Source organism: Eurosta solidaginis, chromosome 1 (assembly GCF_040869045.1).
Source record: "Eurosta solidaginis isolate ZX-2024a chromosome 1, ASM4086904v1, whole genome shotgun sequence".
In the NCBI taxonomy this organism is placed as follows: domain Eukaryota; kingdom Metazoa; phylum Arthropoda; class Insecta; order Diptera; family Tephritidae; genus Eurosta; species Eurosta solidaginis.
The window spans coordinates 1,904,009-1,931,867 of record NC_090319.1 but is presented as its reverse complement, the minus strand read 5'-3'; the positions used below and the strand labels follow the sequence as shown (position 1 = coordinate 1,931,867).

Here is a 27,859-nt window from a genome sequence, read left to right as displayed (position 1 = left end):
AATGTGGGTCAGCTTATATAAAGCCAAGTTCAAGGCGATCGCAGTTTCAGACGAATGCTATCGCTTGCAGCGACAACATGCTATATCAGTAACAAGTGGAAGAAAGCAGAAAGTTGAAAGCTACTTAAGTGAAGAGGAGTGTTAGCAAATACATACGAACAAACGTTTATATATTAATCTTAATTATTATCTTATAAACGTAGAAGGTCAACTTAAGTGTGGTGGAAGTTATTTTCGGTGAATTTATTATTTATTTTCTCAATTATACTTGAACGTTTCTAAAGTGATCCATTTAAAGTGCTAACCAGTGTGAATAAATAAATATTCAGAGGTACAAACGTGGTAGTGATCTCCGCTGCAAAAGTTGCTACCAGCAGCCACGGTGAAGCAGCAGCAACAAAAATTACAAGAAACTACTTGAGAGTTGCTAATTTACAAAACTAACGAAGCGAAGAAATTTTTTTAACAGAAACAGGTGAGTTCTTAGCTATGCTTATGATCGTAAACCAAAAATTGTATGGGTCTAAAAGATGTTTTAACAAATATAATGGAAGCGGGTTCTGATTGTAATATTTACAAATAACATACAATTTTATTTAAAAATTGAATGAAATGTTCCAGCACTTGCCGTCAAAAAAAAAGAAATTATACATTAATAAAATTATTGCCGAATAAAAAAGCGCAAAATGTTAACAGCATAAACAATGTTAGCCTAGAAAGCCAATAAATAATCGTACTTGCCAAAAGTTAGAAAAAATCATGGGCAGTAAGAGCACAAAATCGCCCTTGGAGTATTCGAAAGAAAAGTCCCTCGAAAGATGTGTGTTCATTTCTGTGACGTCAACAGCGAGTATCGAAGGAAGTTTATTGATTAGCTGTTTCAGCTATAGGCACATGTAATCACTTCAATGACAGCAGGTTTTTATTCTAGTAAGTTCTATATGTAACCATAATGTGGGAAGGTTTCCAACCTAATTCTGGCCGAAGAAGGTGGATTATCTAAAATTAACGGTAACTCTTGCCAGAGTGTCCCATGCAAAGGATGGTTTCATCGAAAGAGAGGTACAAATGCCCCTCCTCACTTTTTTCAAGTCTTTGTTTTGTCGTATTGCTGTCTTCGCTGTGCTTACTTCTGTAGCGAAGGCCGCTTCCCATAACTTTTATCAAGCAGTATAGTTAGGAGCAATGCAAAGCAATAGTCTATGCTCCCGTTTTTGTTCCCTTTTTGAAAGTAAACCTTGAGCCAGAGAAGAGTCGAAGGGTTGGCAAAAGGGTGAGCAAATGATAGAACATACTATACACCGGGAGAGTTCGGTTTATTATGTCGATCCAGAAAGAAGTAAATCACTGTAGTGTATTTCAGGCGGAAGTTTTTGCCGTGAAGAAAGCAGAAGGAATTCTGGAGGAAGTGTGCTTAGGCTGCAGTCGCGTCATTATATATATTGACACTCACGCGGCCTTTAAGGTAATAATCTCATACAGTATTTCATCAGAAAGTGTGAGGCCTTTATTGACCGGCCAGTTCAACCAAACCCAACCTTCCCGGCACCAGCACGCGTGTAGGTCAGCGTTATCAACTTCGTTTGCTACATCTGCCCACGATGGCACTTTCCCCCATGTTCGTGACTTAACAACTCGAAACTCCCTGTGGATACTGCCAAGCCACACACCCAACAGCACTGGTTACCTTTGCACCTATATTAGGTTTCCCAGTCTCAGGCCTACGATAGCTGACCGTAGCTGTATACCACCAAGGCGAACTCACCCTTCTTCGAACCTCAAAGTGTCGAAAGTTTCCTCCATTTTCCCATCGCAACATTTTGAAATTCAAATCCCAACGTTTAACTGGAAAGATTACAGAGAAAGTCCATGTTATAAAAGATCAAGCACCTGCATCGGATTTGCAGTCTTGCGACGGAATAACGTCCATAGAAAATATCGCATGGACGGTGCCTCAGAACGTTTGGGTATGTATGGTCAGAGAGTATTCCTGGCAAAGAACTGGAACAGCTTCACTGTCACTTTTATTTCAACAGTAAATTGATGATTTCGTATGCTCAAACCGAAACAGTCTCCATTTACTTTCACTTCTAAACTTTCTGTATATACTTACATATTTTTTGGTTTTTGTTTTTACAAGATTAATCTCATTAGCATCAAATTCCTAATTACATTTAGGGCTCATAATTAGAAAGTACATATTGAAGTGCCCTATTTTCTAATATTTTATATTCAGATATTTAAATCAAATTATTGGGAATGAATAAAAAGAATAAAAAATAAGCTCGTTAATTGGTAGACAATTAGTCATAAGCTGGCTATATCAGGTCTAAAAATTAACACTCACTCAAACAAGAAGTCAAGAAACAAGAAAGTCAAACAGAAGTTTTGATGTAGGTCAAGATGCCAATCATAATCGAATTGTAGAATGTATACAGCGCAGGTAAGCAAAATATAGAAATCAGAATAATCAACTGAGGCAGAAGTAAGTGAATTGAGTAACCAGAATCTTGGATGAGAAATCGATTCACTATTTTGAGAGGCACTTAGCAGTTGGGACCAATGTATGCATTAATGACAAAAGCTAATTAAGATTTGCTGAATAATAATGGGGGGACTCACTAAAGCATACAAATTTATAAGGTTTAAAATTATATCCATTTACACACGTTGTTATATGAACCCACCTAGTAATATTCTTGATAAAATTAATTGTCGATCAGCTGCATTATTGTCAAAAAAAAAAAAGCCTTGTGATTATTATACAAATTAAAAAGTGCCAGATAAGGTGAAAAATCAAAGTTACCGAGATATTCTTGTAAATAACTTGATGATGTTGGAGATTTCTGATGAAAGTTTCGGCAGTTGTTTGCAAACTTCCATTCCTTTGTGTTAGTGCGTTTACGCCATGAAATGGCGCGTAAATTTATACGAATTGCGCAAATGATTTTTCATACAAAAATTGACAGCTCGTTTACGCACTAGATAAATTAATACGGTTACACACTTAATAAGGCATTTATAAGATTAAATTGTCCTCCTAATATTGCTTAAAATTTTGCATTACATACATCTGTATGTATGTAATTGCACACGCCGTATTCTTTGAATTATTACTGGGACAAAATACTTAAATTTTTATATTTATATTAGAAAATCGCCGAGTGAATCCGATAATATGCCTATATTTTATTAATTAAGCAAATATGATGCCGTGACAATTATAAAAAGAGCACCTGCATGTCAACTCCACTCATCACTCCATTCTTTCAATTTTATTTCGCTAAAATGTGACGCATGAAATATATCACATCATGCAAATAAATTAAATCAACACCAATTATGAAAGCACATACTACAATGGGTTAACGCAAATCATTCATGCATTGATTCCACTAACCCAGTTCCCATTTGTTATTATTTCTTTGTATGCAAAATTTTAGCTTTTCGTTGTTTGCCTGTACACACATTCAGATATTTATTCAATACTCCATTTCGTTTATATTTTCTCCCATTTATTACTATACCTGTGTAGGTCACATTCCATTCTGCGGTTTGCTCATCGATTTCGGGTGAAACAAAAAAGCAAAAAAATAACAAAAACACACTTCACAAGCTTTCTCAAAAGAATTTCATTTTCATTTCCACACCTTCTGTGGAATACTGCATAAAAATATTGTACATATGTATGTATGTATATACGCATGTTTGTATGTTCATTTAAATTTGTTCAGAATAGAGGACAGACGTTGATACGTTTGTTATGCTGCCTCAAAAATTTAATTGACACGATGAGTTGCATGTCAATTGGCTGTCAACAAACAACAAACAGAGAAAGAGGGAATAAACAATAACTCAAATTTTGCAACTGGCGAAGTCTTGTAGTGGCTACATACTCAACCGTGTAGGAGCTGTGTCTGCTGCCAACATTCTACACAAATACATTTATGTATGTACATCAGTGAGCTGCACTTATTCATCTTTTAAGGTTATTAGTGGACTAACCAAAAAATGAGTATTAGTGCGTACACAAACCAAGAATATCAAGCACTTAAAACACATTTACATAGTCATGCTTCGTAAAATGAATAACCGCTCATAAGCCACGAAGCAGTTCAGTACTCAATTATCTTATTGAGCAAGAAAGTCAACTGTGTTATACGAAAACACTAATTGGAATAAATAAGACTAACAGTGCAATAAAATGAATATAGTTATATCAGTATTCTGACGATAGCAACACAACGATGTACACGAAACTAAACTGAATACAGCGCTAAAGAAAAACCGATAATAAACGAAGTATACAGTGTATTACACACGAAACAAACGTGCTACTGAGTTAAAGCGACTATGATTTCAGTTTATACTCAACAATGTCATATACATATGTATTATATGTATGGGACATATGTGTTGCGGGGCACTCGTATGTATTTTCTATTTTATATGCTAGTCACTCATAGTATTTTTCTGTACTTGACTAAGTACACATTTAGACACAATTTTTTGGCTCATGACTAAGTGCACTAATTTTATTAGTACTCAAAGCAGATCTCTGATGTACATATATGTATCTAGATTGAAGGAAATTTTTTCTCGGAAAAAAGTTGGAATGAGTTATTAGCTATAATATGCAAATATCCAAGATAATACAATACACATTTGATTTCATTAACAATTGTTGTTAGGTTTGTGAAATGAGGTTTTTCGTTTTGGATATTGGCTCGAAACAACGAAGAATCACCGAATTCCATGGTTGCAGTGAGTTAAGTGGAATTTCTGCGACACTAATATTAAAAAAAAAAAAAATAATAATAATAATAATTAATAAATTGAATAAATATAATACACATTAGGTAGTACTTGTTTCCAGATTTGTTAAAATAATAAAAAAAAAATTTATTGAAAATTATAGCGAATAAATTAAATTGTTGGTACGGATCATTTTTATTTGTTCAGGACACGTATGTACGTAATTCGGTATTTAAATTTAAATTTTTTCATATCACACATTGAAAATATAATTCGGAGGTTATCTAAAGCATTCACTATATCTTTAAATTTACTCCCATTTCCTTCCATCAGAAGAAATTAAATATTCCACGTTTAGGCTTAGAAGTAATAAAAATGTAGTGGCTATTGAAAGAAGGGTGCTTATTTGAGTTTTAAATTTTTTTTAAATACTGATATTTTTTTTTTATGTCTATACTAATTAATAATTTTATTTCACTGTACGTTCAGCTGTAAGTTATTTATGATAGATTGGCATTTAAAAGTAATAAGGAGAGCAATTTGAAAATCGGCCAAATTGTACGGTTTTTCTTGGAATTTCCGTGGAAATAGAGCAATGCAGTAAAAGGCCATTGAAATATTTTATTATAAAACAACGGCTGCTTATAAATCCCGCATAGTGCAGATGCCACATACGTATGAGCGCGAAATGTACACGCGTCTATTCCTCGTGTTGAGCATAACCCTGAGGTGTATTTAACTTGATACACTCCCACAATTTTAAGGAATTTTTAATGATTTTTAGCAATTTAAACAAAATTTGTTTGATGTTTGAGCTACACCAAACCTCAGATTTAACTTTTTGGTTTTGTGTGTAGGTGCAATCAATTATTTATATATTTACCTTGCAAAATTCATAATAAAAGGGACATTAGACTCCGGGGAAATTTTTAAGCAATATTTTTCTCGGTTCTCGAAATACTTTCTAATTTAAATTACTGAATAAAAATTGAGTATTTCAAAATGATACATATTTTAAAATTATTATGTTATGGAACAGCGCACGAAAGGTTTATTCCCGCTAAAATTTAATAGAATCTATGCCTTAGAGATCGAAAAAAATTACACGAAAATTTTAGTTCTCTTATTTCGGAATTTAAAAAAAAAACAAAGTACAACAAAATTGAATCAATAAATACCTCTTCGGCAACCACGCTCTTTGTTTCTTTTTTTAAGCTGCGAATATACTTAAATTGCAATTATTTCTTGGCACACTACTCAATTACACTGCCGCAATCATTTCATTGATTATGATTTCCAAACTCAAGCATATTGCAAGCATATTGTTAAAGCAATATATGTATACTACTATACTGCCTTCCATAGCTAAAACGCGGTAAAGCCTTTTCAAAAATTGTATGCCAATAAATTTCTACGATTTAAATTTATTAACAAACTATAAAATTAATCTCTAGAAACTCAAACTTACAGATAAAACAAGATTTAAAATTGGTGTTATGTTTCGAAGATCTAAAATTTCACAATCAGAAAAGCAGTAAGTAAATTTTCCAAGTAAAGAAAGCAGAATAAAACAAATATGACTGCTTTTAGTCTTTGAAATTTGGTTAAAATAGAAAGAAGAAAAAAGCTGCGTAAGTCACACTATTCTATGCAAAAAAAAAAAAAACAATTAAAAAGCAGTAAGTTTCAATTTACTATTTCGAATTTACAAGTCATAAAGGCAGTTCGCGCCTTATTTCAGGCCCTCCATAAAGTAATTTGATAGTTCAATATTCATTAGCTTTTTTTTTTGTAGCAAATAAAACTATTTATTTAGTTAAAAGAAGCTTAAACTGGTACTTCATATATCTCTGTTTTTACTTTTATCACTTTACTGCATTTTTTCTATGGTCGGCAGTATACATGATGTACCCAATGTTCATATTTTGAACCCAATAAAATAAATAAAGCCAATCGAATTTTCGAAGATAAGACACCCTAATGTACATAATTTTATTTGCCTTTATTTCCAATGACTGTTTTTTCTCTTTTCAGTTGTGTTTTTTATTGTCGTTCCATATGCTGATTGTTTGGCAGTTGTATGTTGCTTGAGTGGAGAAAGTTTTTCTGTTGACTTCACATATTTTGTCATTGTTAAATGTTTATAATTATATACACATGTATTAGCAAAGTAATTGTTTAGCCTGATAGGAGATTTTTCAATTTTAACATATTTGTGTAATTGTTTAGCCTGATAGGAGCTTTTTCAATTTTAACATATATGTGTTCCCTTTTTTTTTTTTTTTTTTTTGTTTATAGCTCTTGGTTGTCTTATTTAGAGTAACCACGCGAGAGCTCTGAATTGTTGCGTTTATTTGATTTATGACATACTTTCCATGCCCTACTGATAATCCAATATTAAAATTGTGTCCATATAAAATATTCATGGCAAATACATTTCATTTTCATTTCGTTCATTTCATTTTCCTTCCCTCCCCTTCCGTACCTTCCTTTACATTCCCTTCCCATCACTTCCCATCCCTTCCAAAAACAAATACATTGGTTTGTAAAAATCTACTAGCTGTTTGCTAAATGCCCATTTAATTACAACTTAATTATCCAAAGAAAGTTTCATTCGATTAAATATTTTGTTTTGACCCCCTTTACTTTCGGTTCTTGAGGCGGACGTTTTAGCTTTTCAACACTTTTTAAATTTTGTATCAGTCAAATTATGAGTAAATGTAAATACACATATATACATGTTTCACTTGTGTGTATGTATATTTTACTTATATTTTAAAATAAAGTTGCGAAATACTAATTAAAGAAATATAAATAAATATAAGGCGCGATAACCTCCGAAGAGATTTTAGGCCGAGCTTCTCTTCCAATTTGCGTCATGCTCCTTTTTAGTTTTTCCTACAAATTGACGGGACGAGCCAAATTGTTTTATGCCGACTCCGAACGTCTTCTGCAAGGCAGAAGAAATTTCACTGAGAGGTTTTCTTGACAGAATCACTGCCAAATAACTGCCGAGGGGCGACTCACCTTGAAAACGAAAGAAAATCAAGGATCCATTTTTATGAAGCCTTACTTAATTCCAGAAAAGCCCTAATTTCTCCATAAGACTTCTGTCAGAACTAAATTTTGTTATTTGCATAATATTTTAGTACAACGTTGTCACGTAGCGAATTTAAAAATTTGGCGAAAAAGACAAAGTTAAATATAAATTCTCTGATTTCGTTGAAATTTCCAAGACAGCTGCATAAAACACTCAGAGAAAGAGTTCATGTTAAACTTCCTCAGGGAAGTGGAACCAGGACCGAGTATACAGGTGGTAGAACACTGATCGAACTTTGCGAAAAAGTTTATGGTGCGATTTTTTGAAATTCGTTAACTTTCGCTTATGTTTTTCGGAAGCTGTTTGCTAGAAATTTTGATAGAGGTAATGACGGCATAGAGGTAGGTGCAGATAGAGAGATGGAGGGAGGGAGGGAGAGTGGGAATTTGGAAAAATCGATGGAGAGCGAGGAAAATGTAGAAGAAATGGGACAGGATGATGAGACAGAGGGGTGGAGGTAGAAGGGGGAGTAAGAGGTTTAATCCCTGTTAAAGAAAAGGTGATAAAAACCAAAGTTAGAGAAGAACAACGTCTGCCAGGTGCTCAAGTATGTTATAGTACCTTAGTGGACTAAACTTATACTATAGTACGTATCTATCGTTTGGTTTAAAAAAATAAGGTTTATGATTTCAAAATAGCAAATATATCTTTGTAGATATATTCTAATAGTGGAGTTTAATTAAAAATTTTATTGTATCATATGCATTTTATGCTGTACAGCGTTCATTTTAAATCGGATATAATTTCCATACGTAAACTTAACGTGAGTTGAAATTTAAATTCATGCTGTTATATCACTTTTATATACTTCGAAAACACAAAGCTGATTTGCGTAGCTTGGCAAATTTTTACTGGTTTGGTATTATGCAAAACCGCCAAAGTGTTATATAATCAATGAAAAATTTGAATACTCGCGCTTAAATGAATTTGTTTTATCACAGCAAGTCGTTACTCAAAATGTTTTATTAATTCGTGGTAGCCTGTTCATAACGGTTCATTGAACGTTATAGGCAATCAAAAGACAGTGGAAACGAACGCAAGTGAACAACATTTTGTCAAAATTTAATGAAATGCGACCTAAACAAATTGCATTTAAATTTGTCTACAACAAACATTTTTTGTTTTTATTTAATCGAAAATCAGTATTTATTTCACCTCTGATTTAGCGCTAAATAAGAATTTTTGAATTGTGTTAAGACAAATCTAGTATTTATTTTGTTTAACAAATACAAAAATACGTAGAAATAAAATTAAAAGATCCTACTCAAGCGTAACCTTCCATTCAAGTCTGCAAATGCGCGATTGCGCTTTCTCTTTTTCGTGTCTGAGTTGTTGGCCAAAATTGAATAAAAAGCGACAGCGAAGGCGCTCACCACACAAACGGTCAATAAACTTTTGACTCATTTCCCACACTACTTTGTTCGCTTACCTTTACTCCACCTACTTCTTCATCCACGCTGTAATTTCAACTTTCGATGCTACACTCATAGTCGTCTGACAATCATTTCTCTGTTCATCTGCGTTAATGCGATGAAAGTGAAAAAGAAGATATCGTGTCGCTTTGGCTTCATCCTCACGTGGCCTTCATAAAAACGAAATTAACGAAAAGTTACAGCAACAAAATTTCTGCTTAATTAAATATAAATGCGCTCAGCTTAACATAAGTTAACATTAAATACCACAAATATCTTCTCAAAGAAAAACAAAAATCTATAATCATAGTTACATGAAAAAGTGAAGTTATAGCGTGCGATATTTCAAAAGCAAAAAAAAAACCAACAAAATTTCACTTTCGCTGCGATGACTTTGCTGCTGAGAAACGCAAATTATCGCAAACAATGATGCATTAAGTACTGAAAGTTTTTTTGTTTTTGTTTTTTTTTTTTTTTTTTTTTTTTTTTTTTAATGCTGCTAAGCAGACATTTGTGTATGAGCAAATGATTGTTGGCGCTAAAATGCCAGACATACAATTAAAAATTCATTGCTTAAACGACAAAAATTACACAGTGCTACACAAAAAAAATATCTCAAGAACTTTAATAGCGACCTAGTGTCCGTTGTAGGTCTTGATGAGTAGATCAAGATGCTGTGTTTCAAAATTTTCTATCTCCCCGAAATTTTCAAGTTATTGTTGAAAAACTGTTTTTCTTGTACCTCGCGCATTCAAAAATTCGTTACTCCGTCATTTTTCCATCACTTTTTGATTGCTTAACAGTTTTGGAAAGCTGAAAGATAGGGCTTTAAAAATATGTATATTTCTCTACACTTTTTATAGCAAATTTTTGAGATTTTTTTTCGTTTTTTTTTTTTAATTTTTCAAATTTTGACGGCTTTTTAATTTATCATTTCTTTAATGAATTATTTTTTTCTTAAAAAGGTCGAGAGAACATTCTATTTGGAGTAAAAAAAGTACTGGTTGATCAAATTCGGTTGAGAATTGTTGAAATGACAACACATTTTGTGAACAAGAAAATTTTGCTCTCGTCGTAGAATCGATATCGCGCCATGTCAGGATTGAATGTATGATTTCAGTATATCGCTGCCATCGTATTGAACATTCTTATCGTTTCTTTTATTACACCCATTATTTTTTGTTATAACAAAATTTCAATTATTGACTTTAATTATTTAAACAATTTCGATATTTTTTATTTATCTACATATATCATCTCTCGAGTAATTTTATTTCGCTCCTATGTTGGAGAGAAAAAATAAAGAAATAAATAGTTGCAAATATATTTACATAAAATTTTGTTTTATATTATGTACTTAATACAAAAAAAAAACTTCGAATTTCATAAGCTGTTAAAAATTTTTGCTAGATATTTTGCGTTTATAAGCCACATCGTCAGTATCGCGTTTTAGAGGCCAGCAATAATTTGCCAGCATTCTGATCTGAATTTTTCCGACAAAGCGTTTTTCAATCTCTAATAGTTCCTGATGGAACCGTTCTCCCTGCTCGTCACTGAATTGTCCAAGATTTTCAGGGAAGAAATCCAAATGTGAATGCAGAAAATGGACTTTCTACGTAGTTGGCACTTCTGTTATTCCCCAAAAAATTGTTGCTCTACGTTATTCAATTTTTTGAAAAATTCCGTATCGGAAAAAATGTTTCGTATTTGTGGGCCAACAAAAATACCTGTAAAGTTGACAATAATGAGAAAATTGCTGTAAATTACAGATTCTTATAGGAATTTTCTATACTTTCTTTGATCTTCGCATCACTCACTCTTGGGAAAACTGTTTTCAAGTGTGAAAAAGCTTCACCGTCTTTTTGAAGTTGTTTAACAAATTGTTTCATATAGCCTATTTCTTCCCTGAAAATCTTGGACAATTCAGTGACGAACAGGGAGAACGGTTCCATCAGGAACTATTAGAGATTGAAAAACGCTTTGTCGGAAAAAGTCAGATCAGAATGCTGGCAAATTATTGCTGGTCTCTAAAACGCGATACTGACGATGTGGCTTATAAACGCAAAAGATCTAGCAAACATTTTTAACAGCTATCGAAATTCGAAGTTTTTTTTTTGTATTAAGTACATATTATGAAACAAAATTTTATGTAAATATATTTGCAACTATTTATTTCTTTATTTTTTCTCTCCAACATAGGAGCGAAATAAAATTACTCGAGAGATGATATATGTAGATAAATAAAAAATATCGAAATTGTTTAAATAATTAAAGTCAATAATTGAAATTTTATTATAACAAAAAATAATGGGTGGAATAAAATAAACGATAAGAATGTTCAATACGATGGCAGCGATATACTGAAATCATACATTCAATCCTGACATGGCGCGATATCGATTCTACGATGAGAGCAAAATTTTCGTGTTCACAAAAAGTGTTGTCATTTCAACAATTCTCAACCGAATTTGATCAACCAGTACTTTTTTTACTCGAAATGGAATATTCTCTCAACTTGTTTAAGAAAAAAAATAATTCATTAAAGAAATGATAAATTAAAAAGCCGCTCATCGTTTTATGAGTTATTTCGATATATAATTTATTTTGCCGAAGTTTACGTAGTGGAATATGTGGAATGAACAAAGTAGATAAATCAGAGCAATTCGTGCTGAAGTTTATTAAATTATAGGCAGGCATGAGTAAGATAAAAGTTCTTCTGTCATGCAAAGCCTGAAGACCAAGCAATTTGGAGGTCGTCCGGCCAGTGCAGCATACGTAAAGCAATTTTTGTAAAAATTTTTGAACTTTCTCAATTAGTTAGATTCATAGAAAGGACTCCATATTATTGAGCAATATTCAAGACGACTTCTGACCAAGGATATATAAAGTGCCTTCAACGTCACTGTTATTAGGTCTACTGAACGCAACCATTGCAACAAATTTTGAAACAATTGAGTCAATGTGACTGGACAAAGATAGTTTGGAGTCAATAATTACACCCAAGTCTTTAGTCTCTTGATAACGATTAAGAGATTTGGCATTTAGTTTGTAGATAAAGTATGTGACAGTTATATTTATGGAATAAGACTCAGCACAGCATTTGTTTGAATTTAAAAATAAATGATTGTCTGCGGACCATCCTGCAAAAGAGTCCAGATCAGAACCGTTAGGAAAGGTTTGAAAAATAAATAGTATTTTTTGTGAAATATATAGTTTTACTGTTATATTTCAATCATTAATTGGGAGGAGTGATGGGGAAACATATTGAGTAAAAAGTGCTAAGCCGGGAGAAAAAATTTATTTTGAGTGCGGAAATTGTGCTAAGTCATAAAATAGCTGCTGGGTTAGCATATATGATTTTTATTTATCTTTTTCAAAGCTTCTACACTCAAAAGTATTGCAACTAAGGTATCCTCATTCACAGTTTTGAAAAAAAGAGGTTATTTCAAAAATTATAAATTTTTTTTCGAATCCTGTAAAATTCGTAAAAAGTGACTTAGCACATTTTCACATTAAGCTAACGATATGTATAAGTAAAATGTACTCTACAAATTATTCAGTACACATAAAACAGAACACTTCTGTCTTAGAAGCGGTCACCACCCATGCATAAGAGAAAAACGGCAAATTTCAGTAGCTCGAACCACTTTACTAAAAGTTGAACCTGTTTTTGGGTACATCTAAACTAGCGAACCGGTTCGATTCAAGTGGTTAAAACCCCTTATGCTAAGTGGTGAAAATTGTTCGAAAAATTGCCAATGAGATCTATAACAAATGAATAACTTTTAGGTGGCCTTTGAGCTAACTTGGAGAGGTCACAAAATCGGTGGACAAGAACACGCCGCAGAACGGGATACTGCCACCTCTGCTGTGAACACTGGGTTGCTCGATTTGCGACTCGTCGAATTTAAGGAGTATGCAGATGATGTTTCAGTTTTCATAACGGGAAAGTGCTTTCCAACAACTATCTTTTTGATGGATCGAGCGTTTCGTGATATACTGAACTTACCACTTGATGACGGGTTGAGCGCCAAAGCGACGAAGACGGATATGGTCATGTTTACTAGGAGGTATAAGGTCCGTAGTTGGTCTAAGCCTAGGCTAGGAGGTGGGACACTGCTGGAGAAACCATTGGATATTTACAGCGATTTTAAAACCACATGCAGTCCTTGCTTGATGAACGGAACATTAAAAAAGAACATACCTCAAAAAATTAGTGTGGTATGTAGGCTCTCACTGCTTAACATAACGGGAGCGCTGAAAGTAATACAAACGGCTGCACTGTAAGCCATTTTACACATTCCAACTGTAGAATTGGTGGCGAAGCACATAACATTAACAATAGCAATGAGACTCAATGCCATGGACTGCTTGAGTGCAAACAATACGGCCATAGTAGTACCTACCTAAAAAGACTACCAGTTTACTACCTGAGCTTCGAAAGGTTTCTAAGAGCCACAGTAGAGGTGGAAATCTGGCGCAAGGGAGTAAGGGAGGGCGGACAAGGCGATATATTTGTACACCTATTCCTCCAAAGTAATTCCAGGAGTAGGATCTGTGGTTTAATACGCAGATGAGGAACTAAACAAATGCTACAACATGTCAAATCACTGTAGTGCTTTTCAGGCTGGAGTAGTGGCTGAAACAATAGAAACATTCGGGGAAAATAGCTTAAAAAGCAGTAAGTTTTAACATTGACAGCCAAGCAGCAATAAGAGCTATAGTCCCTCAGTTCACAATATCTAAAAGTGTGTTAGAGTATAAGCAGTCCCTTGGAAGAATTAGGATAGGGAGCTGGGTCTTAGGGCTTATGGAAAAAGAAGGAAGTATATGAGCTAGCTAAACAGAGCGGATCGCTTGAAGCTAGTAACGTAAACATTTCAATCAGATCAAGCGAGATCAACAGAAAGCAAGATCTGCACATGATCGACCAAATAGAAAAGGCGTGGAGCCAAGCGCGGGGCAGCAAAGTGCCAAAGATCATGTGCAGGTCTTACAACCTTATACTAATAAAGTTACTGTTATCATTGAAAATAGATTAGGCTGATGATGGGTATTCTGACTGGACTCTGCCTACTGGCGTCATATTCTTAACAATTAGGCATTGTCCGTGTTAGTAGATGTGGGAAGTGTGGGTTGAAGGAGGAAACAATCTATATCATTACGTGTCGTTCCTTGCTCCCGGAAGTCTAAGGCTCAGCTATTAGGAGTGGCATGGCTGTCAGATCTGGAAGTAACAAGTGACATGAGTCCTAGAAAGCTTTTAGTATTTGCCAAGAGGACGGAGTTATTTTATAACATAGGTCCTGGTTTCTGATATGATTTTCGAGTTTGGTCGTTGAGCAAACGTCTATTATTACCACGGACCCATTCAGTCTATAAGAGGTCCTCACGGATGTGCCTACCCTAACCTAGGGCCTTATGCGTTAGAAAAAAACATGTCTAAGCTTTCATAATTCCCAAGATATTAATAATTTGTCTTGGTGATAACCCAAAAAAACGTTTTTGGTATGCGCATATTGAAATGCACCCAACAACAATTTGCATAACCATGAATTGTGCCACAATACAACAAAACTAAAAAAAAACTAACCATCTAGTTTCAATCGGTGAAGTGTTAATTAAAGAAGAAGTATGTAGAAGTTTACCGTTTTCTGAACCGGAAAGGCGAATAAAATGACCAACTGATATGTGGTAAAGAAAGCCATTGGCTTTACATACCGTTTATTGGCTAAAGCACGTTGTTGAAAGTGGTAAAATACAGCTATTTGGGCTACATGTGTCTAAAAACTGTTGTTGTTATTATTGTTTGCTTTTCTCTTTTGCATTAAATGAAACTGTATATGTGTGTATGTATGCATATGAACCAAACTTGATTATAAGCATAAATAGTCTACGTACATACTAGGGATAACGATCCCGGGATCCACGGATCCCGAACTTTTTTAAGTCACTTAAATCCCGCGATTATTGGACTTTAATCCCGATGTTGTTGAATATACTATTTTAGTTAATATTCATTTAAATAATTTAAAACTTGTTTCCCAAATATCCCCAAAAGAAGCATAGCACTGGCGAAGAAAAAACAAAAAAATTTTAAAATCTTCGGCAAGGTTTTTGCTAACTGCATTTTGCGCAGAACATTCAACTTGAGTCAGAAATGCCAAACTGGTTCGGCTTTATGAAATATTATTGTGTTAAATTGCAAAAAACGACCTCGCCTGCCATATCACGAGCCGATTCTATCTTATAAGAGAAAAAAGGAGTACAAAAAAAGTTTGCGTTACATTGTCGTTGAGAGAAGCATTCCTCTAATAATCTTTAAGCTATAAAATAAAGTAGCAAATTGTTGTTTCAATAACGGTAAAGTTTGATTTCTTGTTATTCGAAAAATTGCCTTTGAAACCATAATTTCTAATAAAATAATTTAAAAAAAAATTTTATAAAAGGTTTTATTGAAAACAATACTTACATGAAGTAATAATAAAAGTAAAAGCTAGAAAATAATTAAGTAGGTCCTAGGTACTAGTCATCACACTCCTCATCAATGTAGGACGTTGGTCAGACAATTAAATAAAAGCGTTGGGCGCGTGAAATTTTTTTTTTATTATTGCATTGTCATCGGGTTCTGAACTATATTCCAAGTTTCAAGCTTGTAGCTTATCGGGAAGTTACTTAAATTTCAATTACAAAATTCGTTCACAACGACCGTCAAGTCAAGCTAAATGAAACGTTTAAACAAAAACGCGAGAAAACTAAATAATATATACATATATAAATGCGAATGTCTGTACGTTGTTACGTAATGGCGCCTAAACTATACAACGGAATAATGTAACAATTCACATGCTTATGTAGTTTCCTCCACGGAAGTTCCTAGGCATACTTTTATATTGCTAGGTGGCTAGGGTCTTGAGTTACCTCTGGTAACTAGGGTCTCAAGATGTGGGCTAAAGTGTGGACCCGGGCACCCCAATAATGTGTTTTACTATGAATATCAAATGAAAACTGTTGATGAGCGCTTTAAAGTAAGCTAATTTTTGTGGTGATATTCGGTTTAGTTGCGTCAACCTGGCAAAACTGATAAATATGTACCCTTCAAAAAACGCGAGTACTCTATAAATAATGTACGGAATACTCCTTTGGGAGTATAGGACTGCTCCAAATCTAATCTGTATTCATACAAAAAATGTGCTCCAATTAACATTGTGATGTCCTAGGAGAGGAGTAGGTGATCCCACTCTCGCTTTGTTTGTGAGTATTCCATAGAGTACATACGTGAGAGTACATTCCAAAGTACTTTCACTGTAGTACTCCGTGGAGCACCCACAGAGGATCATATGCCAAAGTACCAAAGAGGAATTGTGTTGTCGGAAAGAATTATCGGAGTGAATTTAATTTAAACTGAAAGAAAATGAAGAGGGGCAATACAACTTTTATATTTTATACTACGAATATTCTTATGTTATTTAACATTTGCGTGAATAAAGAAACTAATATTTCTCTATACTATAGTATGTATACATAAAACCAATACGCTGTTGCATTTTATCAGAGCTGCCAAAGTAAAATTTTATTATCAGGTATTTGTATGCAATATTTTACTTTTGGCAACTCTGTTCGATCGTCATCGTGTTGTGATCACGGTCGTTAAATAACGAGCAATGATCGGGTGATGGTGGTCCGCAAAAGCATTGCAAAGGAGTATTGTTGGAGTACTCCAACATGAAGAAAATGGAACACGTAATCCAACAATTTTTGCAGGGTATGCGAAGTCGAAATAAAGACATGAATTGATAATACTTACATACATATGTACATAAGTCCGAAATGAAATGTCCGTGCTCAAATGCATTAACTCCGTGTTGCTTTTATCAGCAATTATCTTTTGGTGTCGCTTAAAGTGTTGTTTATTTCTGGGGCTGGGACCGGGAACGGGACTCGGGCTGGGACTGGGACTGGAGCTGGGACTATGACTCGGAATAAAAGGTGAAGAAGTATAAAAGTAACTATAGAGAAGAGAAAAGAGGGAAGGAGAAAGAGACTGAGAAGGAGATAGAGTTAGAGGAAGATAAAGAGAATAAATGAGGAAAAGACGGAGGTTGAAAGGGACGCAGAGTATGAAAAAGGCAGAAGGATGAGTGAATTAAAGGATAAAGAAAAGGGGGAGAGAGGTGGAGGCAGAGTGTGAGGTAAAAACTTCTTAAAAATTATGCAGATATACCAAAGTTAGGGCAGAACAACGTCTGCCGGGTCTGCTAGTTTGAAATAAGGAATTCAGTCAATCCACGAGACAAATTTTTTGTTTCTCCATTATTAATTTAAATGCAAAAATGAGCTAAGTAAAACATTCTTATTAAACGAAATTACATATTCCACTTCCAGTTAGTAATTATGATGTAGATGTGTACTTTTTGTTATGTTATTGGCCAATTTATTGTTCTGCTCATTGCTGGTGGTTGCATGTCGTTCTTCAGTAATTTCATGTATTAACCTCCGTCTTCTAGTTTTACTTGTTTTACATTTTCTTGTCAGGTGAATGCATCTTGGCCGGTGGGTTCGAATAAAATTATAAGTGCTAAAAGAGAGCAATAATTGGAGTGATTAAACGAGAATTATGATGGATTAAAATGAGATGCCAAAAAAGTGTCGTGATTTGCGATGACATATCGGAAGTGCTATTGAGCGCACTTGCTGGTAATATTTTACACCTGGCATAAATAACGAATACTTACATCGATTATTTAATTCGTTTCTTCGTAAAACGCTTGCGGAATTAAGTAAATTGGCGCATAATTGTAGGTAATCCAAGACAAGAAAACACAAACTGAATTCCAAATATGTGAGTGATTGACATTTGTAAAATGTGGATGATGGTTTGTTGTCCAATATGCTAATATGCCAAGAGTTTTTGAAACCCACTAAATTGTAAATATGTCAATATAGGGAAATAAAAATGCATAAACCAATTTTTTTTAATTATTCGAAAGATTAAGACACAAACTCGCTAGGAAAACTCAAACATTTAGTTAGTAAAAAGTGTCCAATTCTATTATCACTTAGTCTGTGACTTGAACCATATGTCTTCCTTTTTATTTATGGATTTTAGTATGTTCAATCAACGCAAATTACACGCCTACCTGCTGCTCTCTATAGTTACCACCAATTGTCTGCTTCTTACTTATGCTTACCCGCAAAATGAAGTCTACCAACGTCAACAACTCCAGCAAGCAGAGCAATCTCAAACTCAGCGGTCACCTATTTATAGATCGGCTGCTGAGTCTACCGGACGTAAATATGCAGTGAAGCCAAATGCGTCCAAAAAGGTGGCATTGGATGATGTTGAAGAGGAAGGAGATGTGGTCAATCAGATAAGCGAAACACCCACCGGTTTTTCATGGTCCAATATGCTATCCACGGTATTGACAATGTTCTTCCAAGGTGCGGCAAACTCCCCCACGAAATCTGATGATGTGGATAACTCTGTTAGTTTTGGTGGCTCACCATGGGCCAATGTTATTTCAATAGGTGAGTAAAAAGTGCTGGTATTTATTTTGTAGTGCGCAAATTTTTTGTCAAGTGCCTGAAAAGAAAATTGAATTGTCGTAATATATAAACCAATGACTAATCTGCTATCTTCGTTTTAATTTCAGGTTTAAAAATCATTAACACTTTGTTGGGCGGTGGAGCACCAAGTGATGGCATTGACAAGGTGGATAATGGCGGCTCACCAATGCAGGTATGGATCGATTGTTTTTATCTTTTTAATCTCAACTTCAATTCTTTTTGTTGTAGTAGCAATTTAGCGTGCACCTTATCCAATCCTATAGTTCATATATATATTAATGTTTTGGTGTAAATATTTTCTTAGCTTTTAGTTTTAATTCAACTAATTGTAGTGCTTTCAAACGCTTTTGCCACCCAAAATAAGATATTTCATATATACAAAGAGGAACTTCAATAATAAAGGAAACGAAAGAAAAATAACGAAGCAAGGGAGAACGTAACTCCAGTAGCCGTATTCCGGATATCATTTACGCTTAGTCTCTATCATATAAGCATCGTTTTTACTATCTCCGGTTAACGCCACAAATAAATGTAAGGCGCGATAAACTCCGAAGAGATTTAAGGCCGAGCTTCTCTTCCAATTTGCGTCGTGCTCCTTTTTAATTTTTCCTAAAAATTGGCAGGACGCGACCTTCATGTTTTATGCCGACTCCGAACGGCCTCTTTAAGGCAGATGAGATTTCACTGAGAAGCTTTTCATCGCAGAAATACACTCGGATTGCTTGCCAAACACTGCCGAGGGGCGACCCCGTTTAGACAAATATTCTTCTAATTGCAAAAAAAATTTTCTAAATATATGAGTTAACCGGGGATTGCCGGTATCGCTTTAAATGTATGAAAACATTTATTTCAAGCAATTTTATAATTTATTTAATATTTTGAGAAAAATTTATATTTATTTACAACAACTAAGGCATGAACTAGCTGAATGCGTTTATAACCATTTCAACTATCGTAGGAGTGCGGGTTCGAGATTTACAAGGTATAATCGAAACAGCTGTCGCCTTGTCCGTCCTGATGTCATGTTGTTTAAATTTTTCCCAAATTATTAAATAAATTATAAAATTTTCTAAAATTTTGATGTTGCTTTGAGCGGGCATTGAACCCAGGATCTTCGATGTGGTAGGCGGAGCACGCTACCATCACACCACGACGGCTGCGATTTTTACCATCTTAAAAGTGAATTCGTGATTTGTAAAAGCTAAAGTATTTTCCAGTTGGGTGATTACTTTGGGCCACGTGAAACTTTTCTCAACTGAGGGTATTCAATATGAGCGTAGAAAGTATTCCATTTTACTGTCAAAAGTTTTCTGCATACAACAATGTAACTCATTTGTGAAAAATTTTCTATGGTTTCCACAATTTCTATATGTACATACATATATTTTAATAGAAAAAATATAACTGTGACAAAAATGTTGAAACTGAATTTTTAGTTTTGAAAATAAACAAAAAAATTTTGTGCGCGGCAGCTTTGTTAACTTTTTGAATGGATAAAATATTAATTTTTATTTAATTTTTGCCGCTAACTGCAGGTTCAGATCGAAAGAAAATTTATTGCATAAGGAGTTCGTTCTCTGGGTGTTGTATATTTTGTAAGGAAAAGGTAATATTCCACGTTTACTCCGCTTCCTGGACAGAGAGAATTTTGCCACGGTTTTTCTTGAAAATTTTTATAATCCTATCTGCGACCTCAAAAACATTTAAAATTTTTTAAAACTCAAAATTCTGTTCATTTCGTAGAATTCTATCAGTCCCAATAAACGGAATGTTGCTATTGACATTTGGTTATTCAATTTTAGAGGATTTCTTTGGGGCCCTAGCACCAAAAATAAAAGATAATTTAGTGGGTCGGTCTAGTAAATACTACTGCCACAGGAGTATAAGTTTTAATTTAATTTTTTCTATAATTTCATCGATATAGTGTTGCGGTTAGACTACTCTCTCACTACATCTCTCAAAAAATAGTGTGTGGATAAGCTTTCAATTGTATAGTTTCCAGACTCTGCAGTCAGAGCCTTAAAGTTTTTATACTATAATTTTGTTAATTTGTTTTCTTTTGATGTTACAAATCTCGCTTTTGGTAATTTTTTTATTTATGATCTGTAAAGTAAATAATTGACATTAACTTAATTATATTCATATTCAATAGAACAACTCATAACTTTATATATTCCAATGAAATACTTTGGGAACGCTATTTTGGACGAACAAGCAAATTCTTATTCTGCAAATAAACTTAATTTCGACAGCGAACATACAACTTACTATCACAATCCAATTCAAACGAGATATTTCAACATTAAGGCATGGCTTTTCAGTGCGAGTTTAAACTCCAGTTAAAGTTGACTAGAGTTTTACCAGGCCACTTCGGTCGCTTAAGCTCGCACTGAAAAACCAGACATAAGAGAGTTCATTTGTTTTAGCTTTTTGACATTCATCCGATGTAGATTACTGGAATACGGCTGAAGTTAGGATAAAAAAAAATTATTTTTCACATTAGCAGCGACGTATATTTAGTTGTTTGGGAATTGTATTTCGTATTCGTTCTTGATCTTTATATAAAAACAAAACATATTCATACATATATACACAAAATCAAATATAAGTCTGTTAAAATCCTCTCCTCTAGCTTTGGACTATATGATTCGCAAATTTATAGGAGAATCTTAAAATATTCCTATGAAAATGCTCGCTTTAAATTTACAAATATTCGTAAAATCTTTCTGCAATGTTTTTTTTTTTACATTTTTGTTTATCTAAAAAAAGCTGTATCTTCGAAATCAGCTGGCATAAATCTTTTGTGTATAAAAGCGTATCCGAATTTTGTTCGATAAAAATTTTATTTCCCCAAACTTTTAACTAAACCAAAGTAATACGTTTTCACAAAAGTTTTTAATCGAAAATCCTCTTCTTTTTTTGTTATCTTACCAATGTTTTTGTTGCTCTTGTACTATACATACCAATTGAAACATAAATAATTGATATAAAAAATCTCAATCTGAATGGTGTGTGGAATTATTGGTTTTGTGTGGTTTCTCGCTTGCAACAGAACATCTTAGCTGCGGTGCTATCATCAGTGCTTGGTACCAGAGATCCCGATCAAGTCAATTCGATGGCGAAACAAGCTGGAGAGGTAAAACGATAAAATTGATGAACGAAACGAAATCAAAAACGTACAAACTAAACAAATGTACATATATAGATTAGATATATAATAACAAATAAATGTATGTATAGTATAAATGATATTGTGAAAAAACTAAATTGATAACAGTGAAACAAAAACTTCCGTTAACACAAATACATATCAAACAACACAAGTTATTAACTGCACATCAACTAATTTTTTCTCATTTTTATTCTATGCCAACTTTCTAGACTAACGTAAATTCATTTGCTTCATCCACGGCTAATTCACTCATTGTAATTAGTTTATTCAAAGAAATATATTTGTAGTTGTAACATCACACGCACACATTCAAAACCTTTACTTTTGAAGAAAACGTCATAAAAATATTCCATTAACTAAAGCAATTTTCTATTTTTCTCTTATCTTTCTTGTTTTTATTGCATTTTCTTCGTGAACTGCATTTCAACTTATAGTTTATTCAGATCGTGATGAATCTACTTGATGCGCTGAAGACATCATTCTCTCATCGTTCGTTGACCGCTCGTTCGATGGGTAAACGTGATTCGGTGAGTGATGCCACCGTTGCCGGACTCTCGCTATTAAAGGGTTATGTGCGCACCTATCGTAATGCGGACGACAAATGTATGCAACGTTATATGTGCGAGGCGAATACGGAGTGTGTGCGCGAAATTGGTGGGGCCAGTATATTCTGTCAATTAGGATCGTAAGTACTGTTATTATTAGTGAAATGAGCAAGTTATCAACATCAATAATAACTGCTTATTATTTGTATTTATCTAAACAGCTATGCGACCAGTTACTTCCTGGACCGTACCAGTGATGTCCAGTTCGAACATTTGTACGATGCTGGTCGAAGAGGTCGTTCCGGCTATGATTGTAATCAGCTGTATCTTGAATGTAATGAGGTTTAAGAGGGGCGGACAACTGGCTTAAGAATTACTGCTGGCACTAAAATGACTGGAACATTTTTTGGAACGTCAGCAATGGCAAACAAATTGAGAGTGTAGTAGAGAAGACGTTCACACACACACACACATATACACACGATCGCATACATACATAGAATAAACAAAATACATATGAATTTGCATATGTTTTTATTTTAGGTTAAACAAATTATTTATTTATTTATGTTTACAAAATAATACAATAACAAAAACGTTTAAAAATATTATAATTAAATTACGTGATTGTGTTCGCCTTGTGACAAACTAGTTTAAGCCAAAATTTAATTAGAAAAATATCAATAAATACTTAAAAAAATTCAAATATTTAAGATACAGTTTAACAGCTTAAATACAAAAGCTGGTCCAATTAAATGTTCAAAAGTTATACATTTCGTAGTAAATAACAGCGAAAGAGCTTTAACAACAAAAGCGCAAAATGTTACGATTCCACCTAAAAAGCTTAGCAGTAAACTTGGTCGAATATCTCTGCTCAACCTGCCTCAAAGTTGCAGTTGGCAAATTGTGGTAAAAAGCTCATTTCGTATGTACTTTTAGCTGTTTGTGAATTTCGGATTCAGGTCAAGCATGCGCCGTAGTGTGCATACCATGGTTCAACTATATACAGGTTGGCTCATCTGTAAAGCAACAAAATATGTCTGTTCAAATTGTCAAAATCTGTGTATTGGGGTTGGTGCGAATGGTATGGAATGGAAACATAAAACTTAGCAGTTTTTGTATGTGTAAGTAAAATGTTGCGAATGTGTTGGTTTCATTTTGAGTTTGCCATCTCCTTTTGACAATCCCTTCGACCATGCAATGACATAAATAAAATCAGCTGATGAGATGAGCCAACCTGTACATAATTGAACCATGGTGCAAACATTCTAAAGAGTGTTATGACAAGTAATGATTTCTCCTCTTGATGTGATGTCATGGTGCGATGACGTATGCTTCTACAAATTCGGAGTAAATATATGAGCTTTATCATATTGTAACGAATTTTACTGCAATTCCGCTTATTTGCAATCTTCTGCCAACGTTCGTATCGCTAATCTGTTGAATAAATAACTCCAATATTGAATAATGGAAAAATGGCCTTTATTAAAGTACTTCACAATAACCCTTAGATTTTGCAACGAATAGCTTGCTTAATAACCAAACTGATTGATAGCCCAAATGAAACTGACTATTGCCCGACATATTGCGTGCTTAATCAAAAACTGATTATATCGCCTCTACCGCTGGTGCTTTTATACTCCGTGATTTCCTCGTGGCATCTTCTAGGCGCTTCCAGAATTTACTTAAGCGCCAAATACACGACACGAAAATTTCCGCGAACATTCCCATTATGTCATGTTTCTGCGACCTTTTCTGTCGTGTATGGTGGTGTTTGCCAGTTCGCGCAAATGTTCGCTAAAAATCAAAATATTTTAATTTTTGGCGAACATTTGCGCGAACTGTTCGTTCGTGTATGGCGAAACAGCTCATAATCGTAGTAATTTCTGAACGGAGCAGACGTGCGCGGAAAAGTAAAATGGACAATACAAAATTTCCGAGTGAATTTATTGAAATGTATAAATCTTTGCCATCATTGTGGCAAGTAAAAAGCAAATATTATTGTAATAGAATTAAAAAGAATAATGATAATGCGACTTTAATCGAAAAATTAAAAGAAATAGATCCTGATGCCACAAAGGATACAGTTATGAGTGGCAAAATTTTTTGTAAAAGTTGGTCAAATGTTGCCTTGCTCATACGAACGTAATTTTTAAAATCATTTTGTGACGTGAATTCCAGTTCTTTAATAAGCTCACTTTGTCCAAGAACTGCTCGTTTTTGTAACCATTCTGTGCACCAAATTCTTTTTTTGCGATCTTCTCTCTTTTGTTTACGCTTAATTTCCACAGCGAGCAATATTGCTGCAGCACAATTGTTGTCCGTATTCATCGCTGTCTGAAAGAGAACTAATGTTCGGGCAAAAGTTCGTATGGTGTATGGCCAAAGCTGCGAACAAGATTGCGGAATGTTCGCGGAAATGTTCGTATCGTGTATTTGGCGTTTTAGTTAGTTATAAATTTCACAGCTACAACTACAGATGTATAATTTTTATAGATTATCTCATACCCCATGCGCTTGTATGTGTGAGCGACACTTCCACAATCACAATTGCATACCTTTAGGAGCATTTCAGATAATATATCTGCATGTGCTTGTTCGTTGCTTCTCCGCCGCGTGCACGCGTATGTGTAGGCATAATGATTGAATTATTGATGTGAATTCACGTCACTGCTTAGCATCGGCCTAGAGATGGCAGTACCCCTTAGTGCCGCCAACATTCGTAACAATATTTTTTCCCGTCTTTATAAAAGTATATAAAAGAAGAACTTATAAAAATATCTATTAAAACGAAATACAAAAAAAAAGATTCAGAAAATTTAATATAAGGTTTCAATGAGGTATGTTTTTATGGATATGTTTACAAGTTTTTCTTTTATTGCCTTTTAAAATAAGTGCATTTTTTTAATGCCGGCCGTTCATATATACTCACATATTTTCATCTATTTGGAGGAATTTCCTTCAATTTCAGAGTTGCGCCCTCTAATATTGCATACCATATTTGATAAGTTGGTACAATTTATGGATACATAACTTCTGAAAGTTCATACCGCCAGATATATGTATATATGTCTCTTTATATCGTTATTTAAGGTAAATATCACTTGTATAGAGGAAAGGTTGTAGTTAAATTTTCCACCCTGGCTCAAAAACCAGAGCCATTCGAAACCAAACGGGGCTTTAGACAAGGCGATAGGGAGTCGTCATTTATATAACTTGATTCTTAAGGAGATAATTCTTTTAAGATATCAAAGCGAGATGGTGCAATCTATTCCAAGAGCGTATAATGCTTGTGTATGCTTATGAGTTGATAACATTGCCTTAAAAAGGAGATTTGAAAATTAACTTTATGAGATATGGTATGCATGAGCACTAGACTAGGTGCATCCCCATAAAAAAAATTTCAAAGTCCACCCCTAAATTTCAAGCTTATGTTGAAAGGGTTTCGGAAAAAATTCTAATTTTTTATTCATCCTCGAAATATTTTTATTGTAACTTGGTTATTTGACATCCAATTTTTGTAATTAATAAGTCAAAATTTTGGTGTTGGGAATCTACATATTTGCTTTAAAAGTCCCTTTGAGCAATGAACTCGTTTTCACATGATTAGGTCAGCTAATTGATGAAAGTACTTCCAGATTCATGATATTGTTGCTAAGAAGTTATAACACTTTTGTTGTTAATTAGAGCTTCAAATCATCATTGACCCTAATTACATGCTATTCCGTATGCGTATAAAAAACAGTTAAGATGATGGTTAACATGATGAAGGCCCATGCATCAACTTCTTTGCAAAATATAATCGGACGAGTGCATGCCCGACGATTGGAATCTTACTCTTTTTTGCCCAGTCCAGACGAAGAGGAATCCTGCAAACTGCGCCAACTATCGCAGAATCAGCCTCCTTAATACCACAAATAAGGTGCTGTCAACTGTATTGTGCGAAAGGTTAAAGCCCGCCGTGAATCGGCTTATTGGTTAAAAAAAAAAAGCGTACTGGCGTATGCTGCTGACATTGATATTATCGGCCTGAATACCCGCAACGTAAGTTCTGCATACTCCAAACTGGAAAAATAAGCGGAAAAAATCGGTTTGATGGTGAATGAGGACAAAACGAAGTACCTGCTACCATCGAGAAAAGAGTCAGCGCATTTGCGCCTTATCAACCACTCTACGGTTGGCAGCACTAATTTAGAAATAGTAAAAGACTTCGTTTATTTGGGAACCAGCAATGATACAAGCAACAACATCAGCTCTAAAATCCAGCGAATAATCACTATTGCCAATAAATGCTGCTTTGGACTAGGTAGGCAATTGAAAAGTAAAGTCCACTATCGGCACAGGAAAATCATGCTATACAACTTACTTATCATATTTGTCCTGCTATATGTTGCACAAGCATTGACCTGCTCTGGGAGTATTCGAGAGAAAATATCTTCGAAAGAGGTACTGACCTCTACGTGTTTACGACGGCGAGTACCGAAGAAAATTTAATGATGAGATGTGTGAGCTTACGCAGACATGACCCTAGTCCAGCGAAATAAAAAGCGGCGGATATGTTGACTAGGCCGTGTCATGCGAATGAAAGATGACGCTCCGGTTAAGAAAGTATTTACCTTTTGGGATCTTTTTTTTTTTAATTTGTTTTTAAATGTACTTTTCGGAAAAAATACCGAAAAATTTTTTAAGTTTTTTTTTCAATTAAATAAAAAAAAATATCGGCCCACTCCGGGATTAGTAGGGATGATTGCAGAATTGATTGAAGTTTTTTATGAGAAAAAAAAAAAAAAATGGCGAAATTCGAAAAATTTCGAAAAACTGAAAAATTACAAAAAAAAAACTTTAAAATTTTTATTGTATTTTTTCCGAAAAGTACATTTAAAAACAAATTAAAAAAAAAAAACCCAAACGGTCGATTTTTATAATTCTGAAAAACGTCTTTCGTAAGCTAGAAAAAGAAGAAAAACTTTCAGCCAATTCTAATGGGGTCGGGTTCAAAATTGGTCGAAATGGGATGGAATACCTCATATATATTCGGAAAATTATGAAGCTATATTAGTTTTGATATATACCACTTATGTACACACGTACCAACATACCCAGCAAAACCTGGCATAAGCGGTTGTGAGAAATAAGAACACTAATTTCAGTCCTTATAGATAAATCTTGTAATAACGTAAATATAGTACGTAATTGCCTTATTTGCACTACAGATTAGCCTAATCCATAAGGATAATAAAAATTAGTAGGTCTGTATAGTAAACCATAATTTTCGTATTTATAACAAAATACTTCAAAATGTGCTACT

The 27,859-nt window shown here is 34.1% G+C and overlaps 1 protein-coding gene across 3 annotated transcripts; it reads left to right on the top strand.

The window, feature by feature from the left end:
- Positions 1-40: 40 nt before the first annotated feature.
- LOC137246187 (uncharacterized) lies at positions 41-23,264 on the top strand. Of its 3 annotated transcripts, none has more exons than XM_067777272.1 (6): positions 41-475; positions 18,377-18,795; positions 18,921-19,006; positions 21,887-21,970; positions 22,441-22,691; positions 22,773-23,264. In XM_067777272.1, exons 2-6 carry the CDS (start codon positions 18,378-18,380, stop codon positions 22,897-22,899), a joined length of 966 nt encoding a protein of 321 aa, XP_067633373.1. In that variant the 5' UTR covers positions 41-475; position 18,377; the 3' UTR covers positions 22,900-23,264. The 3 variants fall into 3 exon arrangements, with proteins under 3 accessions (XP_067633373.1, XP_067633388.1, XP_067633381.1); XM_067777280.1 differs by lacking the exon at positions 41-475 and adding an exon at positions 17,779-18,047; XM_067777287.1 differs by lacking the exon at positions 21,887-21,970 and having other exon boundaries at positions 22,773-23,262.
- Positions 23,265-27,859: the final 4,595 nt, after the last annotated feature.